This window comes from Pseudopipra pipra, chromosome Z (assembly GCF_036250125.1).
Source record: "Pseudopipra pipra isolate bDixPip1 chromosome Z, bDixPip1.hap1, whole genome shotgun sequence".
In the NCBI taxonomy this organism is placed as follows: domain Eukaryota; kingdom Metazoa; phylum Chordata; class Aves; order Passeriformes; family Pipridae; genus Pseudopipra; species Pseudopipra pipra.
The window spans coordinates 22,863,788-22,889,639 of NC_087581.1; the positions used below are offsets into that span (position 1 = coordinate 22,863,788).

The 25,852-nt window shown below is 40.1% G+C and overlaps 1 protein-coding gene across 6 annotated transcripts in view; it reads right to left on the reverse strand.

Annotated features, from left to right (window-relative positions):
- The window catches only part of ARHGEF28 (Rho guanine nucleotide exchange factor 28), a 113,146-nt gene that overhangs the window by 7,655 nt on the left and 79,639 nt on the right, over window positions 1–25,852 (reverse strand). For 5 of the 6 annotated variants that reach the window (XM_064641205.1, XM_064641204.1, XM_064641208.1 and 2 more), the window contains 10 exons: window positions 25,264–25,340; window positions 24,417–24,595; window positions 23,666–23,763; window positions 22,640–22,822; window positions 20,048–20,179; window positions 19,381–19,466; window positions 15,994–16,032; window positions 15,857–15,904; window positions 13,595–14,074; window positions 10,048–10,348 (listed from right to left, as the gene is read on the reverse strand). In XM_064641205.1, the coding sequence (XP_064497275.1) occupies window positions 10,048–10,348; window positions 13,595–14,074; window positions 15,857–15,904; window positions 15,994–16,032; window positions 19,381–19,466; window positions 20,048–20,179; window positions 22,640–22,822; window positions 23,666–23,763; window positions 24,417–24,595; window positions 25,264–25,340 (1,623 nt within the window). The remainder of the gene's footprint in view (window positions 1–10,047; window positions 10,349–13,594; window positions 14,075–15,856; window positions 15,905–15,993; window positions 16,033–19,380; window positions 19,467–20,047; window positions 20,180–22,639; window positions 22,823–23,665; window positions 23,764–24,416; window positions 24,596–25,263; window positions 25,341–25,852) is intronic. The other variant, XM_064641207.1, reaches the window with a different exon arrangement.

Sequence of the window (25,852 nt, forward strand, 5' to 3'; positions counted from 1 at the left end):
GGAATGCCATAATTCTGCATGTTTCTGCTCTTTGTGTAGTTGTTGTCTTAGGTAAAACAATGCAGTTCAGTTTTCAGGTTTTGCCTCATAATTCTTTTAGAAAGTTTGGTCTAGAGAATTTGGATCAAATTCTTGGCTAAGACAAAATATAATTTATTCCACCAAAACTGCATTTATCATGAAGTTCCAACTCATACTTGTCTTAAAGCTCCAGGTTTTGGAGTAATGTGATGATGCGACCATCTTTTCTTTTATTAAAGTTCAATAAACATACTATTTCTAACACTGGTGTTACCCAAGAAAAGATTTTAAAAACAACTCAAGCTCAGACAATGACAGTGACACCTCTTTAACATCAAGTTCATAGCATGCCCCTGGGTCAATTAAAATTTTAACCTACTTACATGGCTATGTTATCAGCTATTTTTGGCATGCTATTTTCTAATGCATATCAATAAGAGAGACTTAAAAATAGGCCTGGCTTGAAATCATAACTTGTCTGTGCATTAAATGCCCACAGTCTCACCTCAGCAGGGCATACTGCCTGACAGCTGTCTGCTTCTGCTTAATATTAATTTATTTAGGTATGAATTCCTTATTAAATTGTCTTTGCGCTAAGCTTTGAAGCTTTAGATGGTCAATTACAGACACACACATGGTCCAACAGGTATTCTGCTAACAATGAACACATGTTTTATTGACCTACTTCTTTTCCAGCTCATTAAACACAGCTGCACTCAAATGATCAAGAGGAAAGAACCATAAAACCCCAAGAACACCCTTACTACAAAGGATCAGAAGGAACGTGACCAGCTGCCGCCTCGGGCCACTGCTCCACCCAGGGCGCCCACACAGGGCACGTCTCCAGAGGCATGGGCAACTCGCCTGTCCACTGACAGCAGTGGTATGCACTGGAAACCAGCCTCCCAGTTCGGGTGTCTAATGTGGGTGAGTATGAAGTGGGCTGCAACCATTTCCTCTCAGCCCATAATCTGCAGAAGCCATTTTTTCCAGCAAACTGAAGTCAAAACAAACTACCATCAGTGAGGAACACTCCTGTTTCAATGTTTGCTGGAGAAACAGAAACCCCATAAAGTTACAGACCCAAAGAGCACTTTCAAGGACTCAGCAGATGATGAAACCAGCTCTCCTTTCTGCAGCTGGCCAGCACATCCTCACACTCTGCCCCAATTTGCACCCTGAAAAGAAAACACTACATTGAGGCTTTCTCTCCTTCCCTCCCCAAGAGAGAAATGGTTACCATATTAATCCTGAAAAAACACTGTCTCTGGCACATGAATTCATTCCCTTTGAAACAAAAGGGGACATTTACACATCAAAACTGTTCTTTTGAGCTCTTTGTTACCACACACAGATGTTATTCTGTTGATTAACTTTGCCTCATATTTTATGGATGCTTTTTGATTGTGAATTGTTTTGTTGGGGTTTTTTTAACAACAATTTCACTTTGAAATAAATGTAAAATCAAAGACCTTGGCAAAAAAATCAGTTCAGTCCCCGGCATTTGGCCAGTCTTTCAGGTGCAACACAAAGGAGTGTGCTCTGGAGTTTGGCAAACATTTTCTTGAGTAGCAGAAGGGTACAGCTGGATTACAAAAGCCAAAAGGGGGAGGTAATATATAAAACACTCAGGTCTCCTCCTAAGCACCTTGGTTTTATAGGGTAATGTCCCGACAACAAACCAGATCCACTACTTCTTACTCATAAAAGCTTAAAGAGAGTAGCAGAAGAATACCAAGTCAATATACAGAATTGCCACAGAATTAAAAATAAGGCAAAGCACCTGTTTCAAAACAATTACATGCTAATCTTACCCTTTAATAGAGCTGTGGATCTTGATTAATAGAGGAAAAAATATGGGCATTACTGCAAGAGTGAGCATCTGAGAGAAGCCTCTTATCTAATAATCACAGAGGTAATTGTTCTCTTCTGAGCTCAAAACTGAAGGAAATATTTGCTAATTTTCTACTGCAGTTTGAGTATTAGCACAGCCCTTTTTATCCATTTTTAGCCAGATTGGCAGGAAGTATATGTGCTGATGTTTTCTTCTTGCAGCCATTGAAGAAAAACCCATCAAAAACTGAAAAGCAGCATATTCCCCAAGTTTTGCATCATAAGCATAGGAATTTTCAGGGTGCAACTGAATATTTTGAAATGGTAGCCCTTTTTAATTGCTTGCTAAAAGTTCTGTGAACATGTAACTGATGTGAGAACAGTCTGCATAAAAGCTAAAGGAAAAATTGTACAAAGTCAAAAAAAAGCACAATTATTGAATGAGCATCTCTTCAGCCAAGTGCTTTGCATGAGTGCATGAAGAGTGCTCAGATCCACTTTCCTTACTTCTGTTCCCACTTCTCTCTGCTATGAGATACACTGGTCTTATCCTTAAGACCAAATTCATCACCTCATTCTTCTACCTTGCCTTCATCACAGGTTTTAAAACACTCTCCTGTATTAATTTCACTTTCAGTTCAAAACTGTCTGTGTTTAATGCAGAAGCCTTTCTTAGACCTTCATCACCTTCTCGATGGCATTGTGCTGCAATGGCAAGTTGCCCTGCACAGGAGATACCTTCTCTGAAGTTTTGCTTTCAGGAACAATTACCCTGCAATTTTCAAGCTCAATTAATAAAAGAAAAAAAAAATCTCTTTTCATCTTTGAAAAATGTACCACCTTCCCTGTCTGTCATGTATTCTTTATCACAGAGTAAATTCAATGATATTTAAAGGCATATTTTTTTTTTTTTCTGTGACAGACCCTAAGCAAATACGGACCAATTACATCTATCATCGTATCATTTATGTTCCAGCTTTAGATTAGACTTCCACGGGACACTCAAGGAATCTCAGCAGGTGACTGTTGGAAGTCTTCCTATTTGATTAAACTGAAAACAACTTCCATACCAACATCAAAGCTCTTCACCACTACTGCCCCACCAAAAATTTACACCCAAAGGAAAGTTTTCTACAGCATCAGGAGAAGGATTTGGATGGCAACTGGGTGCTCCTGTGGTGAATGCCAGAAAAAGATAGAAAATCTTCACCAGTTTCCCAGTAAATATTTAACAGCAGATGATGATGATGAGGTTTCATATTAATAAGACTTCATTACTTTTACACAACATGCTACAGGCCATTTCCTGGAATATGTAAAGTATTTTACTAAATAATTAAAATGAGATTGTACTTTTCAAAATAAGCCAGACAGATACACTTGGTGATTCAGCTACATGATTGTAGAAGGTGTGCTTGCATGCTCAGTGTCTTGCAAAATTTGATCGTCCATAAACAGCTTCTCCCAGACATTAAGATGCATTATTTATTCACGCTTGTGCATCTATGTCAGGTTCCAACTCTATTACGAAACACACAAAAAACATATTTAATGTACTAAAGCAGGGCACACAACCAGGTCTCCACCCACAGATCACATTTCCCAAGGAAACAAAGACCTCCCACGGTATCTTCCTGCCATCAACCAACTCACAAGACTCTTGTTTTGTGACTCTTTTCCTCAGAGATCACCTCTTTTCCTGTGGATTTGCTGTCAAAGTCACAGCTCTACACAACCCTGAGATACAAACCAACTGTCTGGCTAAAGACCCTCTGCTCAGGGTCTTCTGCTTCAAAATGTGCTCCTTTCCCTCTTCCTACTTCCCTGAAACAGTCACCCACTGGAATATGCTACATAAGTAAAGACTAAATCTGCTCATAAGAGAGATGGTCCAAACCACTCCAGTTTCACTGACACCAGTAATTCAACCAACTTCAAAAACCACTATGCAAAAGTTGTTGGAACTATAAATGAGAGGAAAATGAGAAAGATTTGGTCCATCATCTTGTTGCTGTTTAAGAAGTCTGCAGACAATGAAACCTAGTGTGGTGTGCAGATTTACACCAACACCAGTGGTACCTCAAAAGACAGGGACTGACAGTATCTTTAATCCATTCATCACCTTAAAGATGTGCACTGTTTTAAACTTCCCTCCTAATGAATAGACTCTAAATGAGAAAATACTAGAAAGAATAAAATCAGACAGGCATTACACAGGAAATTCTGTACTTATATTAGTGTACAAAATAAAACCAAAATATCATTAGTTGCCTTAATTAAAGGGTTATGTAATAGTGCTGCAAGTACTGTGGTTACATTCAGAAATGAGAAAAACTGTTTTGAGATGAGAAAATCAATAACAGAACCACAACAAACCTGAGTTCTGCAGAGGTGAAATGCAAATGTTACTTGAAATATACTAATTGCAGGGGACATACAATGACATGTTTTTCACTTTGGTATCACACTGCCATGTGATTTAATCCGTTTTGCCATTTGGTTTAAACAAATGGAAGTGTGATTCCCAAGAGGAAAAAAAAAAAACTTCCTCTCTTATTCACTTCCACCAAGTACCCCAGAGGCACTGATGTCTTCCAGCAGAGCATGAAACGCAAGTGTTTTGTGGTATGGAGAAAAGGCAAATTTGCTGTTATATGTTGCAGAGTTAAGAGTAAGATCTTAATTGTTCTAATGAAGGGATGTGATTTTGAACTTGGAAGATGAGGGTGTTGATGTTGCTCAACTTCATGTTCTTATATATTTCCATTTAATTTTATTCTCATTGTAACTTACATTGAGCACTGAATGGGCTCTGTGCTCACCTATATAGCCATTCCATGCTAAGAACACAGAAGGGGCAATTTGGAATTAATTGCACGTTCTCAGTGTGGCATCTGCTCAGTTAAAAAAGACAAAAAATTGAAAGTACCTCAAAATATCACACTGGCTAAGGAGGCTCTCTGACTAACAGGGAGCTCCACAGGTCATGTCATCCTTTACTTTTAAAAGATTTCCCTCTTTCCCTCTTCTCAAATGAAAGAACAACAGAAAGAATTTTTTCACTGTGCAGGACAAACAGTGAAAAAAATGGCAGTATTAAAAATATTATGAAACACATCAGCAAAACATTAAAATAGGCTGAAAAGCATCTTCACATGCCATTCTGCAGGTGATAAGGGGTTGGCTTGTCATTGACTACAAAGGATGCTGTTTAAACGGGAGATATGTAAAGTGTGTGCTATATGGGGTACAATTACATTTCCAGCTCAGAAGAGGAACAGTCAGATGTACTCAGAAGGAGTTATTTCATCAACTTGTTCTTTCAGTATAGAAATTAATTCACAATGGTCACGTATGCAGAAATGCGACAACTTTTTTTTTGGGGGGGGGGGGAAGAACGCAAGGAGGTCCTAATCGATTTAACAGGTAGTCCTCAACATGGGATCCCATTAACCACCTCCAGTGCTGGCAACAGCAGCCACAGCTCATCTGAGTAAGTCCATGAGTTAGAGTTCCAGTGCAAACAGCCTGTATGTGCATATTTCACATGGTTTTTATGACACTTGAATCAGCTTTACATTGCATACCTCTTCTGACTGCAACAAATTTGTCTTACACAAACGTGAGAAAAGAGCAAGGCCCGTACAGCATTGTTCTCAACCTCCCTGATGCAAACACAGAGGAGGTACTTCCATACAATGTCATTGGGCCATAACCAATGTTAAGATAGCCTGTCATGGTTTAGCCCCAGCCAGCCACCAAGCCCCATACAGCTGCTTTCTTACTCCCCCACCAGCAGGACTGGGAAGAGAGTCAGAAGGGTAAAAGTCAAAAAACTGACAGGTTAAGATAAAGACAGGTTAATAGTGAAAGCAAAAGCCACACAAGCAAGCAAAGGAAAACAAGGAATTAATTCACTGCTTCCCATGAGCAGGCAGGTGTTCAGCCCTTTCCAGGAGGGAAGGGCTCCATCACACAAAGCAGTGACTCAGGAGGACAAATGCCACTCCAAACATTCCCTCTTCCTCTTTCTTCCCCCCCCATTATATACTGAGCATGATGTCATATGGTCTGGAATATTTGGTCAGTTGCAGTTACCTCTCCCAGCTGTGTCTCCTTCTAATTTCCCATACACCTCCAGTCTCCTCACCAGTACACTCCTGTGGCAGTCCAAAAAGGAGAAAAGGCCTTGGCTCTGTGTAATCACTGCTCAGAAATAACAGAGGCATCTCTATGTTATCAACACTGTGTTGAGCACAAATCCAAAACACAGCCACTGTGGAGAAAATTAACCTATCCCAGCCAAAACCAGCACACAGACAAAAAATGTGCTGTTCTTAACCTCATCTAAATTACCAACGGAAAACCAAAGCAAATGAATCTGATCTACAGTATTAAGAACAGGTTCAACAGAGCAACCACCATTAGCACAATTTGCCTTTAGAAATAGGAAGGAAATTTCATATAAAGAATAAGGAAAAACAATGGAGTTATAGGATACTACACATTGTTCTGGAATTTTTGTTTTTTTCTATTGTAAATTAAATATCTTACATGTCTAGAAACCACTCACTTTGATGGAAACCACTATAAATTGATTATTTTTCCAAAAGCAAACTATCTAATTTGCTTATATGCATATATGTACAAATTTCCGTCCTTTAAAAATATTAAAATTATATTAGCCAAATTGAGTCCTATTTTTGCTCCCTAGTTTTGCATTTGGCTGTTTCTGGACATTACAGGTTTTTGTACATTCCCCATAAAGATTTAAACTATGTTTTTCACTATACCACACATAAAGATCCTTCATGCTAAATGTCTGAGGAAAAAAACCTCCCTCAATCCAGTTTCAGTGCAGTTTTCCACATCTATCACTTCTCAACTCTATTTCTGTAGCTACAGCATCTGAATAAAAGAAGTTAAAGGTAGCACCAGCAAACAGTGCTGTTCACTTCAAAGTTCAAAAGAATTAAAATTGCACTGATTCCTGAAATCAAAGAGGTGAATTCACAGGTAAATCCTAAGGCATTACTTCAGCTAGGTAACCCGACATGTCAATTAAATGCAAGAATAATTTATTGAATTCTCCGTCTAGTCTGACGCAAAATCTATACTTCCCAATTCCCGAAGCTAAAGTACTTGTCTTCTTTCATGCAGATAATTTCATAACCATTAGTGTAAAGCATTAACACATTTTTCTTTCAATCATATTTTCCTCCTGTTGACTGACACACCTTTTCTAGAAAGTGTACTTGTGCCAGTTTCAGCTTTGTGGGAACTTGCCTGAAGGTCTTTGGTATAGTTCCCTCCCATACACATAAAACAATGATATATAATGATGTTACCTATGTGAAGAGACATATGTCTTACCTTAGAAAATATAAATGGAAAATTATGCACTGGAGGAATGTAACCGTTTCCATTTGTGGATATTTATGAAGTTTAATTGAATAGTACATAACATATGGTAGAATGCAGTGTGATTAACTCCTTGGAAATGTGTTCAGGTGGTGCTTCTCTATAAATAATTTAAAGGTTTTTTTGACAGGGCAAACTTCTTACAGAATGCCTAATAATTGTGGGAAGATTAATCAAATAAAGAAATTCCTTTTGTGTACACAAAAAACTTTAAATATATACTGGGTCTGGCAGGTATGTATGTGGTATGTAGACATATACAGTAAACCATACTCAGTATTTGTTTCTTAGTTCTATTTTTACTTATTATTTAGAAATGTTTTTTGAAGTATGATTACGAGACTTTACAAATAAAGCTGGTTGAAAAATGCATGAAAATGTTATGAAACATTCACTACATGAAAATATTAAAAGTTTCAGCTAATTTTAAAATATTTTCTAGTCTTTCATTGGATCTCAGCTGTTTTTCCTTCACAGTGATCAGAACTGACTATATGCTGCAGAGGTGTAAGGAAGTGGAGGCACAAGGTCAGAGATCTTCTTAAACTCTCCTAAACTCTCTGGGGGAAAAGCACAGCCAAAAATACCCAGCAAAATGAAAATCAGCTTCCTTGTATGAAATGTTTGTACTGTTCAACTTGATTCACATAGCTTAGGAACAAGCTATCTACTTAATTTTCATGTGCAGAGCCATTTCCTAGGGCTTTGTATGCCATCTGTCTTTTAGGGGGAAGTTTAGAATTCTTCTCATTCCCCACTCCCTGTGGAGTGGCTCCTGATGCATGACAGAAGCAAGTCTGAACCATGCAGTCTCATGCACTGCACGATCAGAGCATAAAATACTTGTCACTTGAATCACAAATGCAACTTAGAATGTGATGGTACATTCCTCTAGGGAGAGGCTTCCAGCCCTGTCTGCTCCAGCAATGCACTGGTAGGCTTGACAGCATCATCTGCACCATGAGGATGCTGCAAGGATTTGCTTCACTCCTTTGCATAAGGCACCTTGTGGCACCATGCAGGCAGTAACTAACTGCAGGTTTTACTGACATGAATTAGCCAGAGACTTATACTAGCCTGCTAGCATCTTGGGCAGGCTTTGTAGCCAGTGCTGATCCCCAAGCTGCTGGGACTGCCTTGATGCCCTGTTACCAGGGCAAGATAAGGATGTCTACACAAGATGAACTGACAACAGCTTAACACAAAGCTGGTCCATCGTAGGTGTCTATATATACAGAAGCTCCTCCAGTTTATCTTAAGATCAGTGCAATTAAACTGGTACAAGCCAGTTTAATTAAACCAGATGCTCTCATGTGGGCTCAACAGAAAGTATTGGTTAGCTTGCATCTGAATGCTTGCCAATGCAAGCTAAGATACTTTTGAGAAGTTTAAACCCACATATGTGTTCCTTTTCAAATTTGCACTAGCTTAGCTAACCTATCACTAAAATGACAACTTCAGTCAAACTAGAACAAGTTTCACTAGGCTAATTATTTAGGCATTTTTAGAAATATTAATCTCTTTTACTAATCAGCTTGGTTTGCTGATTTTAGTGATGTGACTAGTCTGTCCTATCTTTGATTATAAAATACTATTTTGGCAACCCACGTACCAAGGACTAATAAGGCTGTGATGGATGCCTGCTTAATACATTACAAAGAATACTAAGGCACAAGTTCCTTAATCAAGGCTCTAAGACAATTAAAATCCATTGAGCCTGTGTATGTTTTCAACTCCTAATTCTGCTGCCCACTGGCCTTTGCTATGACCTGACCTGCATGAAGCTGGTGTGAAAACAGAAGTTATTTTGCACTGCCAGTTGCAGAAAAAGGGGAGCTCAGGTACTGTTGCAGTGTTGACTTGCCATGTTTCCCCTGAATTTCACAACTGTGCAGGAAAACCCCAGCAGACTACTTAATCTATTACACCAAAAGTGCACCACTGTCCCCTAAGACTTTTAGCTGTTGTGTTTTTACATGCTGTTCTACCTCTCACACTAATGAAAGAAGTTAGATCAAAACTAACATTGTGCAACACAAGAAATAAATCCCAGACAGTTTAGAGTTTCTCATTAGTGTATTTTTAAGTATTTCAAAGAATTTTCAATGCAATGCAGTGCTCAAATAGGCAGCCTCTTCCTCTCATTTTGGTAGCCACCATCAATAACTGCCATGCAACCTACATATTTTTGGAGGTTCTGGTAAAATACAAGAATAAAGAAAGGTAATGCAGAAAGAGCTATTTTTAGTAACATAGCTTATTGACAAAGATTACATTATCCCTTAGAAGTGATATAATTTTTCTGTTCACAACTAAGAGTCTTTCAAGATATTTTTATTTTTCAATGAAGAAAGAAAAGGGTACTTGAACACTGATTATTGTTCTAGGATGGTAAACCAAGAGGTATTCTAACCAGAAATCATCAAGTAATGCACACATGCTCTAAAACAATACGCACTTGAAAAAAGAGTGACTTCAGCTCACAGAAAGAAAAAAAAAGTAGCGTTGGAAAAAGATTTGCAGAGAACAAAATTCTGAGTACTGTTACACAGACATAAATAGGAGTTTTGTGGGTTCTTACAAAAGTTTTCTGTACTTCTGTTCTGCTTTTTTTCTCATCTACCCTCAAAAAGCTTGCATAGAGGCATGCAATTGTTTTATCAAAATGTATTGCTTCCACCAATATCAAAATGTCTTTGTTCCTAGAACTATTCATCCTGAGATATGACAAACCGCTCATACTACTTCTTAATTAAGTAAAGTGTTAATTACCATTATTAAAGGAATCCTTGTTGTTTTTGCAGGAAAGAGACACATGCTGGTAAGGACCAGTGGATTTCCACAGTGCACTGGTTAATGCTGGCTGAAAAGAAGTGTCCATTTTGAGGTCCGCCTGATTTTCACTAGTCCTTGCTACATCAGAATTTGAGATATTCAGCCCAAACACACCATCTTCACAAACGAGAGAAGAATCTGATCTGTCGAGACTCCTTAAAGACACACATACTACAGCTTCATTGAAGTAGAATTCATTTTCACCATTTAAGCTGTCCAGTTGATTACATCCCATTATCTGCAGAAGGGGGAAAAAAAAATAAAAATAAACAAAACAGAGAACAGCATTTTCACCTTTGCTGAGCAACAGAATCATAGAATCACAGAATATCTCAAGTTGGAACAGACTCATAAAGATCATAAGGTCCAACTCCCTGCTCCTCACTACCTGAAACTAAAGCGTATGACTGTGACTATCATCCTGAAGAACCCTTATACCAAGATACATAAAAGTAACTGCCACACAGAATGAGAATTCATAGCAAATAGTCACCTAATTTGCCAGACGTTAACCTCAAATGTGATAAATTTGATGTGTGTTCAGGAATAAACAGCAATAACCTAGCAGATCTTGCCTTAGCTCACCTCAAAACAAGTAATAATTGCAAAATAACAGATAATGAAGGACTGCTACTGCAATGCACTGAGCTCTGACAACTACTCTCAGAGGGTTAATATTTTGCCTCACGGATGAACAAGGTACCACTTCACATATGTAAATCTGGGTACTCTGCAATCCAAAAATAACACTGTGCCTCACATAGACAGGTAATCACAGAGAACAGGACAGCAGCAGTCAACCTAGGGATGGTAAACAGCTTTCAGCAAGCAAGCCAAGGCTCCCAGGGGCCGAAAATGCAAATCTTGCAGACCTTCTGCCTGTAGGTGTTTGTTAAGGCCAAGATCACAAAAAAAGCAGGAGTAGCAGTGTGAGTTACTGCAACATTTGGTCACCCAAAACTATCTAGGTTCAGTATCATAAAAAAACAGTGGGCTGGCAATACTGGCTGACTGGCAACCACTCAGCTATCTCTGCTGCAGCAAGGAGTATGGTAGTGGAAAACACAGGCCAAAGACAATCTCAAGAAACAGCTACAAAGCCACACAGTCTACTTGAAATAAAAATACAACTAGTCTTACAAATTAAATACTAGATTACAAGAACTACCACTGTCTGACACTCAGCATTTAATAATTTTGCCTCTCTGTTTGTGCGATCCTGCATCAGGCAATCAAGCTTCAGCTTCCTCTCCTCAAAAGACTGTAGAAATCGCATCCTTTAAAGCTGATGGGCAAGTTCAGTTTTGCTGAACTTCTTAAGCACTGCCAAACAAGTCAAAATGGTACCAACATGCTACACTAGTAAAAAGTGTCTTTGCTGTTTGGCCTGGCAAGCATATATATGACTAAGTCATGTTCACAGGGTGTTCACAGAGGCTGGATGAAAAGGAGGAGGTCAGAGGCCAATCCTTCAACCCTCATGCAGACACAGGCTTAGACACCAAAGGGTCTCTGCCTGTTATGGGTGCCAGCTGAAAATCTATGGAGGTGATGGCCTGAAGAAAGGCTCTACAGATTTTCTTGTGAAAACGTGAACGTGAGGGGAAAAAAGAAGCTGTTTGGGTCAGTGAGCTTTCAGTATATGCAAAAGCCAGACAAAATGTTTTGAATTTCAAGTGCTTTAGAGAACAGTAATGGAAACCAAGACTGTACCCATTGAGGAGGGGATTAGAGGTGAGGTCCCACCTGGCGGGTGAGCACCAAGACAGCTGCCTTCAGAGCCAGACTGTACCCTTCACCTTCAACAAAAACTTCATTGTTTTTAGTGTTAAACCCTCAAGCAGCTTCAGAGCTACTTTAAATTGCATCCCCTAATAATGACCATCTCCAAGGATTTATGCTGTCAGGGACGGAGCCACATACCAACTTCTTCCCCTGAGGGGCTGCTTGTTTCAGGGGAACAGGACAGCAGGGCCTGACACATGGGGGTCACAAGAGCTTGGTGTTTGCTACTCCTGGAGGTGCCCCTTTTCTTCACTGGAGACAGTGCTGTGGTCCAGGAACAAGGACGACAATCAAAAACTTCACTAAAAGCCATATATGCCTAAGCATTATAATATTTTAGCTTTCCTACAAGATACAGAGACACAATGCATCTTGAAAACACAGTAGCAAACCAGAATAAAGCACAGATTCTCATATTTAAAATTTCTGTCGCCTCAATTTAAGGAACATCAGCCTTGGTTTTTGTAGGGCATCCAGCTTAAAATCACAGAACAGTTTGGGTTGGAAGAGATCTCTGAAGGTCATCTAGTCCAATCCCTCTGCTCAGGCAGGGCCAGTTGCCCAGGACAGTGTCCAGGCAGCTTTTGAATATCTCCAACGATAAAGAGTCTACAATCCCCCTGCGCAATCTGTGCCAGGGATCAGTTACCCTCAAAGGAAAAAAGTGTTTCCTGATGTTCAAAAGGAACCTTCTGGGTTTCTGTTTGTGCCCATAGCCTCTAGTTCTGTCACTGGGCACCACTGGAAAGAACCTGGCTCCATCTTCTTTAGACCCTCCATTTAGGTATTTATATAGATGAATAAGAACCCCAATAACAAGAATCATTTCTTCTCCAGGCTGAACAGTCTCAGCCTTTCCTCACTGAAGAGATGGCCCAAACATCTTTGTGGCACTTCACTGGACATCCATTACACCTTCTCTCCCACCTCCACCCCCCTCTCCACCCCATCGCTCTTTCTGGTACTGGGGAGCCAGACTGAACATAGTAGTTCAGGTGGCCAGAGAAGAGAAGAAGGATCCCCCTCACTTGACTTACTAGCAATACTTTGTCTAATGCAGCCCTGAAGACCATCTGCCACCTTTATAGCAAGGTCATGTTGCTTGCTCATGTTAAACATGGACCCCCAGGATCCACATGTCCTTTTCACAGAATCAAAGAATCATTAAGGTTGGAAAAGACCTCCAAGATCATTGAGTCCAACCTTTGACCAAACATCACCATGTGGTCAACTAAACCATAGCACAAAGTGCCATGTTTCCTGAACAATTCCAGGGATGGTGACTCCACCGCCTCCTTGGGCAGCCTGTTCCAATGCCTGACCACCCTTTCAGTGAAGAAATTCTTCCTGATCTTGAGGCCATTTCCTCTTTCCTGTCACTAGCTGCCTGGGAGAGATGCCAAACCTTCACCTTGCTACAACTTCCCTGCAGGTAGTTGTAGAGGGTCAAGCCAATTTCCAGTTGGTGTAGATCTACTGTGCCTGGGGTTGTTCCTTCCCAGGGGCAGGACTTTGCACTTTCCCTGGTTAAACTTCATGAGATTCAAAGAAAATCCTTGGATATGCCTGAATCTCCAGTTTCCCACATGCTCACTTGTTACATTAACAACCAACGAAACCCAAGACGTACTGGCCTATTTATCAAGGCAAGTCTATAAGTCTGCAATCAGGGTTACAATTACAGTTGGGAACCACACACCTCATTGACCACTCTGGATGAAAACAGGTTGCTTTGCTGACCGTGCTTCCAGTGCCATAGGAGTTTCTTCTGCATTTTCACATTGTCTCTTTCTCTCTCCACCATCTTCTGGCCCTCCTGGAGCCTCTCCAGGCTCTGCTGGTACTCCTGAAGCTGCAGTGCCAGTCTCTGTTGGCTCCTTTCCAGCAGCTCCTCCTTGCACCCACACTCTTGCTCCCGCTGCCCCAGACGGGCCTCCTGTGCCTCCCACTCCCGTTGCCGCTGGTCGCATTCACGCAGCCATCGCTGCTGCTCTTGCTGAAACTGCTGCTTCAATTTGTGTATGTTGGCCAGTTCCACCCTTTGCTTTTCCAGATTCCGATATTTTTCTTGCTCCAAAAGGACGTTTAGCCGAGAACCATGGCCCCGACCAGTCTTCTCATTCTCCTGCAGGAGTAACCTATGGAGCTCTCTGTGGCTGTCCTGGATAGCCAGTGCTGCCTAGATTCCACAATCAAATCAGACACAAATGTTTAAATATCAGCATTAATCCATTGTTGTGTTTTTACATAGAATCATTATATAAAAATGCTTCAACCTCTTGTAATACCAGTGCTTAATACTTTTTGGGGGGTAGTTCCTCAAGCAAGTACAAAATATTCTGTAATCATGCCTTTACAAAGAGCTATTTCTAGCTCAACTGTTTTGAGTACTTTTAACATGGTTCTGGTTTACACTTAGTATTACTACACATGTTTATGTTACAGCTGTGGATATGCACTTCAGTTACAGCTGGGGTCCTGTTCTGTTAGAGGATATTAAAACACATAGAAAAAATGATTTTTCATGGGTAAAGAGAGCATTAAGGCATTGGGAATGCTATACTCACCCAAGTATTCCTAATGTGGCTTATACACATAAAACCATACTATTTCCAGCACAGCTCACTCCAGCCCCAAAGCTCTCCTTTCTAACCTGCAGCACCACAATCTAATTAACATCAGTCCTACAGGCAGCTGCCAACAGAGCCATGTCACCAGGACCATACCACTACACACACCTGATCAAGGTATCAGTACAACCATAATCTGCAGTATAGTAGTAATTTCAAATCTGAAGTTTCTATTTCACAGTCGAGGGCTCTATGTTCCATCCTTCACAAGAATGTTGTGACATTGTTTGCATTAAAGATTGTGACACCCTCCAATAACACAAAAATAAACAGCTAAGATTAAGAAGAAAGAAAACCAAGAAAGCCCTAGATCTGCTGAAGCACTTATTGCACCGCCTATCTTCAAGAGCTGGCATGGGAATCTATTTCAGCAGATATTCCCAGAGAATTCACACACCCCCATTGCCCCATGCTGTTCACCCCAGAAAGTTTCTAACTTTATGCAATGTACAATCCCCACTTTCTTTGGCTCTCCCTCCAGTGTTAGGTCAGTTCCAGTGATTTGTAAACAGGGCAAGGACAGGATCCTCTGCTTGTTTCTCTGCACCTCACTGCCAGTTCATGGTCTGAACAATCAAGGCACGAACCCAAGCCTTATTTTATTATCCCTGTTTCTCAATTATTCAAAAATTTTGCCTGAATTACAAGCTTTTTATTTTGCTTTTGCATTGCTTCAATCCACTTATATTCTAAGCCCAAGGTTTCCAGAATTATTATGAAATATGCTAATGTCAATAGGGTCTAAAAATTAAAGCATGCTCAAATTAAACATTTAAAAATAAAATTATAAAACTGCATCTAAATAAGAAAAAGTAAGTTAAGACATTCAAAGTTAGCATAAAAGAGGAAAACACTTCAGACTAAGGACCTACAGAATATACAAAGTATTTAATTGAGATTGAAATATCTAAAATGTGTTGAGTTTCCTATCTAAGTGGCAGAGTCTCTGTTTACTCCTAGCCAGAAGAACACTCAAAAGAAAATACTAAAATTTTTCAATATTTTGTACTATAATTTCAGAAATCTGTATGTGAAATGACATCAGTTCAATTAGGGCCATCATTCTACTTTCCTGCTAGATTTTTAGACTGTATAAACATCCTTTTCTGGGAGGGAGGCCTGGTCTTCAAGCAAGTAAGCACTACTCAGTTCTTAACAGAAACTTACCACTGATGTAGACTAAAAATGTATTCTATGACAACTTATGCAACAATCAGTAGAGATCAGTATGCAGCAACGTAATGTCTAAAAGTAGGACGATGTGAAAACAAATCTTAAGAAGTAAATTATTAAGACTAATTACTCTATAAAGTTAGCAGTGGAATAGTCACCTGTATGCTGTACAAGAGACAGGTTAAGTTCTGGATTGCTTGTACAATCTAGAAAATAAAAGAGAAAGATTTTCAAAGCTTTGACCACTGTGAACTATATAGTTAATACATTGTGTCTGAGGTTTAAATAAACTCACTTCTGTGCCTGTATATCCTTTGAAATTCATACTTCCTTCCTAAAATAAAAATATGTTGCTTTAAAAAGTAGGTTTTAACTTCAAAATTGTATCATCTAGGTAATTTTTTTTTTTAAACTAGTGGAGACATCCATATTTCTAAGAAATGCAGTGCTGAGTCAAACCTTTATGTGGCTATGTGAAAAAAACAGAAGCAGTAACCTATGAAGGCTAATAATTCATGAACACTGGAGTTCCCATGGAAATCACTAGAGATTCTAAGCACAACTGTAAAAATAAAAATATTTCATCCACAATTTTAATCTCTTGTGACAAATGCTACACAGAAAAGACATTTCCATTCATTCTTTGTTTACTTGACAGTTTTGAAAGACAGTAACCAGACCTCTGTATATACAACACAATAGGTTTAGGTTACTTACAGTAGGATGAGATAAAATGAGACTCTTCAAAAACACAGATACTAACACAGTAGGAAACTAGCAGGAGTCATGTCAGTGGGTTATGGCAAATGCCTTAGATATTCTGCAAGATGCTTGCCCAGTATGTTCTACAAAATGCACTAGCGTGGTTACTACTCTGCCCCTGCAGCAAGGTACAGCCACTTCACACTTTCCACACTTTTTCTTTTTTCATAGGAGCAGAGCAGGGTTTGGGGAGAATTTGTTTTCTCTCTGATTCTCCTAATTTCTCTACTGAGTCTGATTTAACATCATAGAGAGCAATGCATCTGCTACACTTAGCTGCAATAATTGAAAATGAAGATGAAAAAGGTCAGGCTTCCAAACACAGCTTAAAGTAGACATGCATGGGGGAAAGGGAACACCAGCTGCAGCATTTCCTCCACTTCTTTCTCTCACATTATCTCCCTTTAGTATTTCCTTCCATTCCCCCTCCAGATCTTCACCTCCTCCTCCTCATTGCATCCACAAGCCATAAAACTGCTCAGCTCTGCTATGAGAAGCAGCAGATTTTGCACAGATGTCTCTGTGCAGCACAAGGACAGGCACAAAGCAGCTCTGCTTTCCCTTTGCTGGACAGTGAGCAGCAGGCAATGAGGAAAAGCAGAGCCGAGAGAGAGAAAAAGGGTGATGCTGGAAGGATGAGGGAGTGCACAAAGTAGAGCCCACACACTGAACAAGAGTAGAGTTTCTTTCAGATCTTGAAGCCCTTTCTAATTTGAAAAAAATGTGTAGCAGGGGGAAGCCTTAACCGGCTTTGGCTTGATCAAGGAGCTGCAAATTGCCAGCCCCAGTGCCTGTGGTCCTCTCACTGCAGCACTGAAGCATTGAGGGAATGAGGCTGAGGTAGGTTTAGCTGAGCTGACCAGGTGACAGCAGCATCACTGCTGCACTACAGCTTCAGCATATGCCCTGTAAGTCAAGCTAGGAGCAAAGCAATAATTTCAGGTGTTTAACTGTGCTGAGGGCTATCATCACCTCCCTGCCACTGTTCCCCAGCACCCTGGTTCAGAGACATGAGGACAGTGAGGTCCCAGAGCATGTTACATTGTGCTTTGGACAACTCCCGCAGGGATGTGTTTACAAGACAGAAGCGAGGAGACAGGGGACCATCTCTCACAGCTACTGGCTTGGGACCTCTCAAGTTTCAGAGGCAACTCTCTCCCTTCCAGTGCCTAGTCAGCATCTAATCCCCAAGCTAGAAACTCTTGCTCCGCCTGTCCAGCTCCTGTTTTCCCAGGCTAACTGGGCTGAGTCCAGAACTGGCACTCCACAATCCCAAGACTGCACACCCAGCTACTGACAGAGGGCAGAACAACCATCACCCTGGAAAACCCTTGCCTTGCCTCTTTGCTCATTCTGCCATCTCCTGGTAAGTCTGATTCTGACATGGTAAGATGTGACACAAGCCTTGCCCAAATAATAGGCCATAATGACTTGGTGTGGAATAATAGGATAATGACAGGGTGGAAGAGTTGGGTGCAGGTCCCTTCAGCTTTTTGAGCAGGGATAGCTTCAAATGAAAATAGATTAGAGGAGGTTTCTCAAGTCCTTCTCCAGTCAAATCCAGGAAACCTCCAAGGATAGAGACCCCCAAAACCTTTCTGGACAACCTGTTCCTGCTTGCTCATCCTTGCGGTGCATTTTTTTCCTTATATACAGTCAGAATTTCCCTTGGTGCAGTTTGTAATCTTGGACGCTCATCCTTTTGCTGTGGACCTCTGAGAAAGTCTGGCTCTATCCTCTCTATAACCTCATTGGCAAAGTTTTCATGTGGAGCTACAGGAACTTTTAATGGGCTCGATCTGAGCCCCTCTACCCTCTATTAGGTTGTTTTATTTTTCTTCACCTAGCTTCTCTGCTCCCTCACTTGGATTTTTGTTTTCAACCCATTGTTTCCACTCACAATCTTCTTCCTTCTCCCTTCTAACACAGCAGACTGGTAAATAGGATGATCTAGAGCTCAAAATAAGGCCAGGTTATCGGGAAATTAGTGTATTAGCAAAAGTCTTCCAGATAAAGAAAACAAACAAACAAACTCAAGGTTTCAGGCACACAAGCCTCCTTTCAGATCTGATGAAAAGGCAGTATGCTAATGCTAAGTAATTCCTTTTCTAGCAAAGCTTAATTTCCATTTCAAGTTACTTATCTTCTGTTCTTGTCTCTTCCCTTTGTTTCTTTTGTGGTCTTTCTTCTCTACCTAAGAACTACTCAATTACAGCTCACTTTTTTCCACACAGTAATTCACACTGCTCACTCCAACACTCTACTGCTATATGAAATTTGTCATTCCTAATTTTGTCCAATACTGACTTTTGATCTTGCTTTTTTCCCCAGATCTGCTCACAGAACTTTGAAAAATAGGAAATTTCTCTTCTATTTTCTAACTGTTCAATTTTGTTTTAATTCAGAATTCTGAAGCAAGGTGGTGTAAGAAAACCTATCCTATTTTATGTGCCTGTTCTTAGACCGAAGTTCTTCCAATGCATAAGTCTTCCTTGCATTAGCTGAGGTCTCTGTCATTGCAGGAGACTTTCACTATCTTATGAATAGGAGGAGGGAGAAGAGGGAACACTATTGTCTGCTCCATAGAGATGCATCTACTGAATGACAACAGACAAGGATGAGGCTTTGCGTGGCCCGAACCAGTGGTTTGAAAGCACTGCCTGTTATTACAACTCCCTGATCTGTAAGTCTGGCAGGCAAATTCTTCTGCAGGTCGTTTATGACTGCTTTTCAAAATTTTATTATTAATTTCAGCATCCTCTATTAAACTGAATTATCTGGATCTGAGTGAAATATGCCTATCCCATGCTTTCTGTTTTAGAACAGCCTTTAGATACACCATAAAAATTTGGACAGCATGTACATGCCCAGTGCCCAGAATGCTATGTGCAATGCAGAAAGAAAAAATTGATTACAATACCTTATTCTCAAGATTGGCACCTGCCATTTCCTTTTCAACACCGAGATCAATTTCTGATGATTCTGCAGCTTCTTTTATTTCTGCATCTAACAAATAAAGCCCCAAGAACATGTAAAAGAAAGGTATCAAAGCATATCCTGATTAGAAAAACAGAAGGTGGCATCCTTTTTTACAGTTACTTACAGGATGCTGAAATAGAGATTGACATAATTTGGCATCATGAAATGGATTCTAGGCTGGGTAAAAACAAATTTGGAAGCCGGGATGGCACATATGGCATAATCCAGTTTTTCTACCTTAAAAATTAGCACGATTTCACAGGACTTTATTTGCAATTTTTTTTTGTAAGAAATTCATGCTACCTTTTACAGCTGAAATTATTGGAATGTCAATCCTGGTTTCAGGCCTCCTGACAAAAAGTAGCTAACCTGGGAAATGGCCTATACCACAATATAGATTTGCTGTGGAGCTGAGCAACAACGACAAGAAAGCATACCTTCAACCAAGTTATATGACAATTTATACTATTTGAGCACTTGCCTAAAGACAATTTTATTGTATTATTTGTTATTGATTCTGCCACAGACTGACAAACTTTCCAAAAAAACCAATCCAGTATCAATTGTTTTAGCACTCTGAATATGTAAAAGTATCAAATTTTACTCACCATCCAGAAGAGATTCCAAGATTTCATTGGCAGTAAATCTATGCTTCACACTTATTTCCTCAATACTTTCCTCTGGTGATCTGTCTGTTTGGCTCACATGTGATGTTATGACAGCTTCATGGAGACTTTCAACTAAAGAGGAAAACACGCTGAATTACAGAGGCCCCGTAAATAGCCCCTTAATGCATAAATCAGTGGCATAGAACCATAGAATAATTTAGCTCGTAAGGGACTTTCAGAGGTCTTCTAGTCCAACATCTGACTTAAAGTTGGTCAAACTAAATTGCACTGCTCAGAGCTTTGCAAATACAAGCTCTTAACTCCTCCAAAGATGGTGACTTCACAGTCTCCCTGAGCAACTTCTTCCAGTTTTTAACACCCCCATGGCACATAATTTTTCCTTTCAGCTAACTGGAATTGCAGGTGTTCCAATATCTGACTGTTGCATCTCGTCCAAGTGTTTTTCTTTTATCATCACATGACTCTGCAAAAAATCTGGCTTCTCTGTATTCTCCCATTAAGCAGCTGTGGACAGTAATGAGATCCCATAAAGCCAGCTACCTCAGCTTTTCTCAGATGTCATGTCCTCCAGCACCCTAGTCATCCTGGTGCCTTTCACTGGATTTGCTCCACTTTGTCAATGTCTCTCTTGTCCAGAGAAGCCCAGCACTACTTCATGGCACCTCCCTCAATTTGCTGGCAACTCTCCTCCTATTGCACCAGCCAAGGAAGCAGTTGGCCTTCTTTGCCACAAGAGCACACCGCTGCCTCATGGTCAACCAGCTCTCGAGTAGGACTTTCAGGTCCACTTAAACAAAGCTGTTTTCTATGTAGTCAGTGTCCAGCCTGGACCAATACACAGGATTACTCCACCCAAGATGCAGGATTTTGCACTTGTCTTTGTAAAACGCCTAGATGTTCCTCTTAGCCCATTCTCCCAATTTGTAGAGGTCTCTCCAGCACACTGAACATCCCACCTCATTCAATGACAGTCATGAATTTGCTAAGAGTGTGCTCAATCCCATAGTTAGCTGCATTAATAAATATGTTGAACAGTACTGGTCTCCGAATCCATCCCTAAGGGAATCCCCTAATAACGTGTTACTGGCCAGACAACATATGACTGATCACAACCCCTTCAGCCCAGCAGTCCAGTCTGTTTTCCATCCAGTTAAGCAGTTCACAACAGTTCATATGTAAGGATACTACAGCCAGTGCAGGTAATGTTGAAGGTCTCACAGATGTCAAGGTAACCAACGTACCCTGTTCTCTCATCAAAAAAACCATCAGGCTAGTCAGATACAATTTGCCCTAGATTAATCTGTTAATCTCTGGCTGTTCCAAATCACCTTCATGCCTTTCATGTTCTTGGAAATGGCTTCCAGGAGGATTTTCTCTATCACCATCTCAGAGATGCTGGTGAGACTGACTGTTTGGTAGTTCCCTATATATTCTTGAAGAGAAGTGTGAGGCTTGCCTTCTTCAAGTCATCAGGAACCTCTCCTGACCTCTGTGATCTTTCAAAGCTGACAGAAAACAGCCTCACAATGACATTAACAAGCTCTCTAAGAAGTCTTGGATTTATCTCATCTCATGGATTTGTGTATATCTAATTTGCTTAAGCACTCTGTAATTCTATCCTTCTCTACTGTGAGCAATGCTTTATTCCTACAGAGTCTGCTATTAGCTCAGGGACTATTTCTGTCCTGGAAAATTGTCCCCACAAATTTTCTGCACTGTAAACAACTGTAAGCTCCTACAGAGTGCCGTAGAGTACTGAAATCCAAGACATCATCAACATCAACAATAGCATGAGAGAAAGTGAAAAATAAAAAAGTGTGTGTAAGTATAGGCTGCCATTTTAACTATTTACTGTTGCATCACAGATTTATATTCCCTACACAAGTTTAATAATTTTTATCAATAAAAAGCACTTTGGTTTTATAATGATGATGCTTTATCACTTGAAATGTTGTTAGTAGCACAAAGGTCTCAATTTAGGTGATTAGGGCTCAGTTTACCAGAATTCTTTTCAGCTGAGTTTAGCAGAAGTTTAGCTGAAGTTCCAGCCAGGGAGGGTATCTACAAATACCATTCCCTCCCTTCCTTTCTTCAGAGGACATTACTATAGGTGGTCCAAGGTTATCATCTCACTGTTAGATAATAGGCAGAAAAAACACGGTTCCTACAGTGATTCTGGCAGGTGTTTCTTGGTAGATCTGAACTGGTCTGTATATAATCATACATGATTCTGATGTGTCATCAAATTAGCCCAGGTAGGTGAAGGTCAGGGACCAGGTGCAATATCATACTGCAACTTTTTATGTGCTTCACAGATTTGTACTGCAAGGAGTACAGCTAACAACCTAACTCCATTTCCCTGCATGCTCACTTTTGATGCTATGCACTAAACATCCCTTATTTTACAGTCTGGCAGATACCATCTCCTACATCTGACAAGAATAAACTCAAGAAATTTCAATATCCATTGACAAGTTTTGACATTGCCAGTTCTTGAGACTTGACAGAACTGCAACACAACGCACTGTCCATGTGAAGAGCCACCAATCCACCCTACCCATGCAAACTCACCTTCTCTGAGTGCTGCTGCCAGCAATGGAGCAGCCTGTGGAGTTTCTCCTGAATCAGGTTTGATAAGGAGGTGAGGTTCTACACGAACATCATCAAACCCACACATATCTCCCAGTTCTGCATACACGTGCAACTTCTCTTCCAAATAATTGCAGATTTGCTGGTCCTGGTTACTCAGCAACTCTGTCAACCACAATTGAACACCGTATTAATATTTTTTTATCCTGCAGGGAAACACATTCCTCATTCACCCTTCTAAGCTTTATGCCACATAGATATTGCTAATTCAAGCTAAACCTTTCTTAACTGGCCACGTACCAAATTCATCCCATAGTCCATCCTAATGAAAGCTGGCACAGACCCTGATAGAGGTCCAGAGCTCTACCCTGATCAGGTGGCCTTGGCTGCCCTCTTGGACCCTCAGTTACCGATTGTTGCACTCACAATAACAAGTGAGTGCTGCATCCTGGAAAATTACTTGGCTCAGGTGCACTGATTCAGGGCCTCCACATCAAAGAGCACCTGCTTTCAGCAGAGGGTACCCTTCCCTGTGGCTCTCTACAGGACAGACATTGCTGCAATTTCTCTTCTTGCAACAGTACAAAGATTGGGAGTTAGATGTAGGGGAAACAAGGAAGCAGAATTTATCTCTATTAGCTATAGATAAAAATAATAGCAGCAAAGTGCATAAACAAGCACAAAACCACACAATTTTGAAGATTTGAGGTATTTCCACAAACACAAAACTACCTGGTCCTGAGGCTAATCTGGGAAATTCAGTGTTTATTTTGAAAACATCCATTTTTCTTTTTCGGTCATGGTAATATAGAAAAAAACATTAAACCCTTTGGGAAAAAAAAAAAAGCTTCTCTTTCAATACACTCACATCATACCATCAGACCACCCCAGCTGTGACTCTGCCTATTGAGCCAATTTGAACCCATCAGCCAGTATTGGGCACATTATTAATTCATCCTGAACTCTGAGGATACCAGAGCCCTCAGAGAGGCAGGAAAGGTACTACACCTTGATATTTCTGAATTCTGTATGCTTTGGCCTCAGCAATACGCCTATCTTCATCAGATTCATTCATTTTTACTTCTTCTTCTTTTTCCTCTGGACAACTTCAAAGATAAAAGACAAAGGTGGACAAAGCAAAATTGGCTATCATCTATTAATCTTCAACACAGTGTTATGTTCACAATAAACAAAACACAACATCAGCAACAACTTTTGCAATAATCCAGAGGCAGGCCATTTGTCAGCCTCTTTAAGAAGCAGTAAGTGGACATAAACCATACTGACTCTTTTTAATTCTGGTAAGGCTGCATTGTGTAGCAAATGGGTGGCTGGCCCACATGCAGGTTTGCTGTCCTAAGCAGAAGCTTGGGCCTCGTGAGAGGCAATGGTTTCCCTACCATTCTTAAGGCACTGACACCAAGATAACAGGCATGATTCACCATTTCCTCGAAATGGTTGTAGGGACACCTGCAGGACTCTGGAAAACATCCAGTGCCAAAGGCAAAGGTGCAGGTAGCTCAGAAGGATGTCTGATAAGGAGTGGGAAGGATCTGCTGATTCAGTAGGAAACCAGAAGGAATATGAGAAGTTTGGTAGAACTGATGATGAGGTTTTGGCATCTGTGAACTTTGAGCTAGGAGAAAAATCCAATCTCACAGATGCAATGCAGAACAAAGAGCACGCTGCTGGGAACATCCAACTGACCTCCCATCTGCTTTGGGCTGCCAGGATGAAAACCAAAACCCTTTTCCCCTACCTTTCCACTGCATCTTGAATATGCCTCATCCAGTTGTTACGCTCTTCTTTGGAGTTCGTATGGACCTCATACATCTCAGGCCCTGAAGATGAAGCGCTAATCAGAAACATCCCTCTTTCTTCATTGGCTACTTCTCTTACTATAAGCCTCTGAAGGGAGATAACTGAAGGCTTCTGGTCCTGAGGGAAACAGTCACAGCATATGCATAACAAATGACTTTCTTATCAAACATCACATTTTAGGAAGAATATGATTTTTCAATTCATTGAACTAATTCCAGTCCTGGTAAAGTCAGACTACTGAAAGTTTTCAGTAATCAGACATCTTTTTAAGCTATTTTTTAAAATATGTTATACTGTTTATGAACAAATAAAGCACTGGCTATGTGCTAAAAAGTAAATCTCAGAGACTCGATATGGAGGCACAATATTCATATAATGTTTATATTTATATACTTTGGGAACTTCATTACCTTTCATATCTTTTATGTGTGTTTACTACTACATTTGCAGTTAAAATTATTCTTCTGTTTGTTTTACAAAACCAGAAATTCATACTTATTTTAGACAACTGAAAGAGCCTGTATCACTTCCCACTTTCACAATCAGACGAGGCATGACACTAAAAATATAATTCTGTTATTTTCATCCTTCTTCATAAAAAAATTATTTATTTTTGAAAATAAACTTAACATTCTATATACTGACATATTACAGTTCTGAATACACTACCAGGATTTTAGAAAAAAAGAAATTATGTGGTAATAACCTAGATAAGGACATAACTTTTGAGAAATATACAAATAAATGTGCAATGTATATATTCAAATATTTGATACTATACTCACAACAGCTGCGAAGATGTACTTTTGATCCTTTTCTTGTAAGAACAATAGTACATCAGTTAGAAGCAGAGCCAAGGTGTCTTAAAATTTTGAGAAAAGGAAAAGCATGGGTTTTAATTAAAGATAGTACAATTATAGATAATTTATTATTTTATTTTTATAAAGGGAGAAGCCCTGATCAATAAATATCTCATAGAATCCTACAGTAAACTAAACAGGAAATATCTGAATTAGCCAATGGTCTGCATGAAGCACCTGAACATCACCACTTTGTATCTCCCAGGCAGAGCACCATGCTGGAGCACTGGCCCAGGAAAAGAAGAAGTCCTTGCACCAATGTCAGCGCAGCTTCCCTAAGTCTATGCTGTAACTACACTCACAGCACAGTATTACACTGGTGAAAGTATTTCTGGAATAATAATGAGAAGACAGCTTTATAAAGTTGTACAGTAAATATTACTAAGCTCCAAAAAACTCCAATCCCTACTGTATGATTAACACCAAAAATCCAGTTCTGAGCTTGCATGTAAAAATTGTGCTCCAGGCAAACGTGGCTTCAGAACTTCTTTTCTACGGCAGATGTCCCATTACC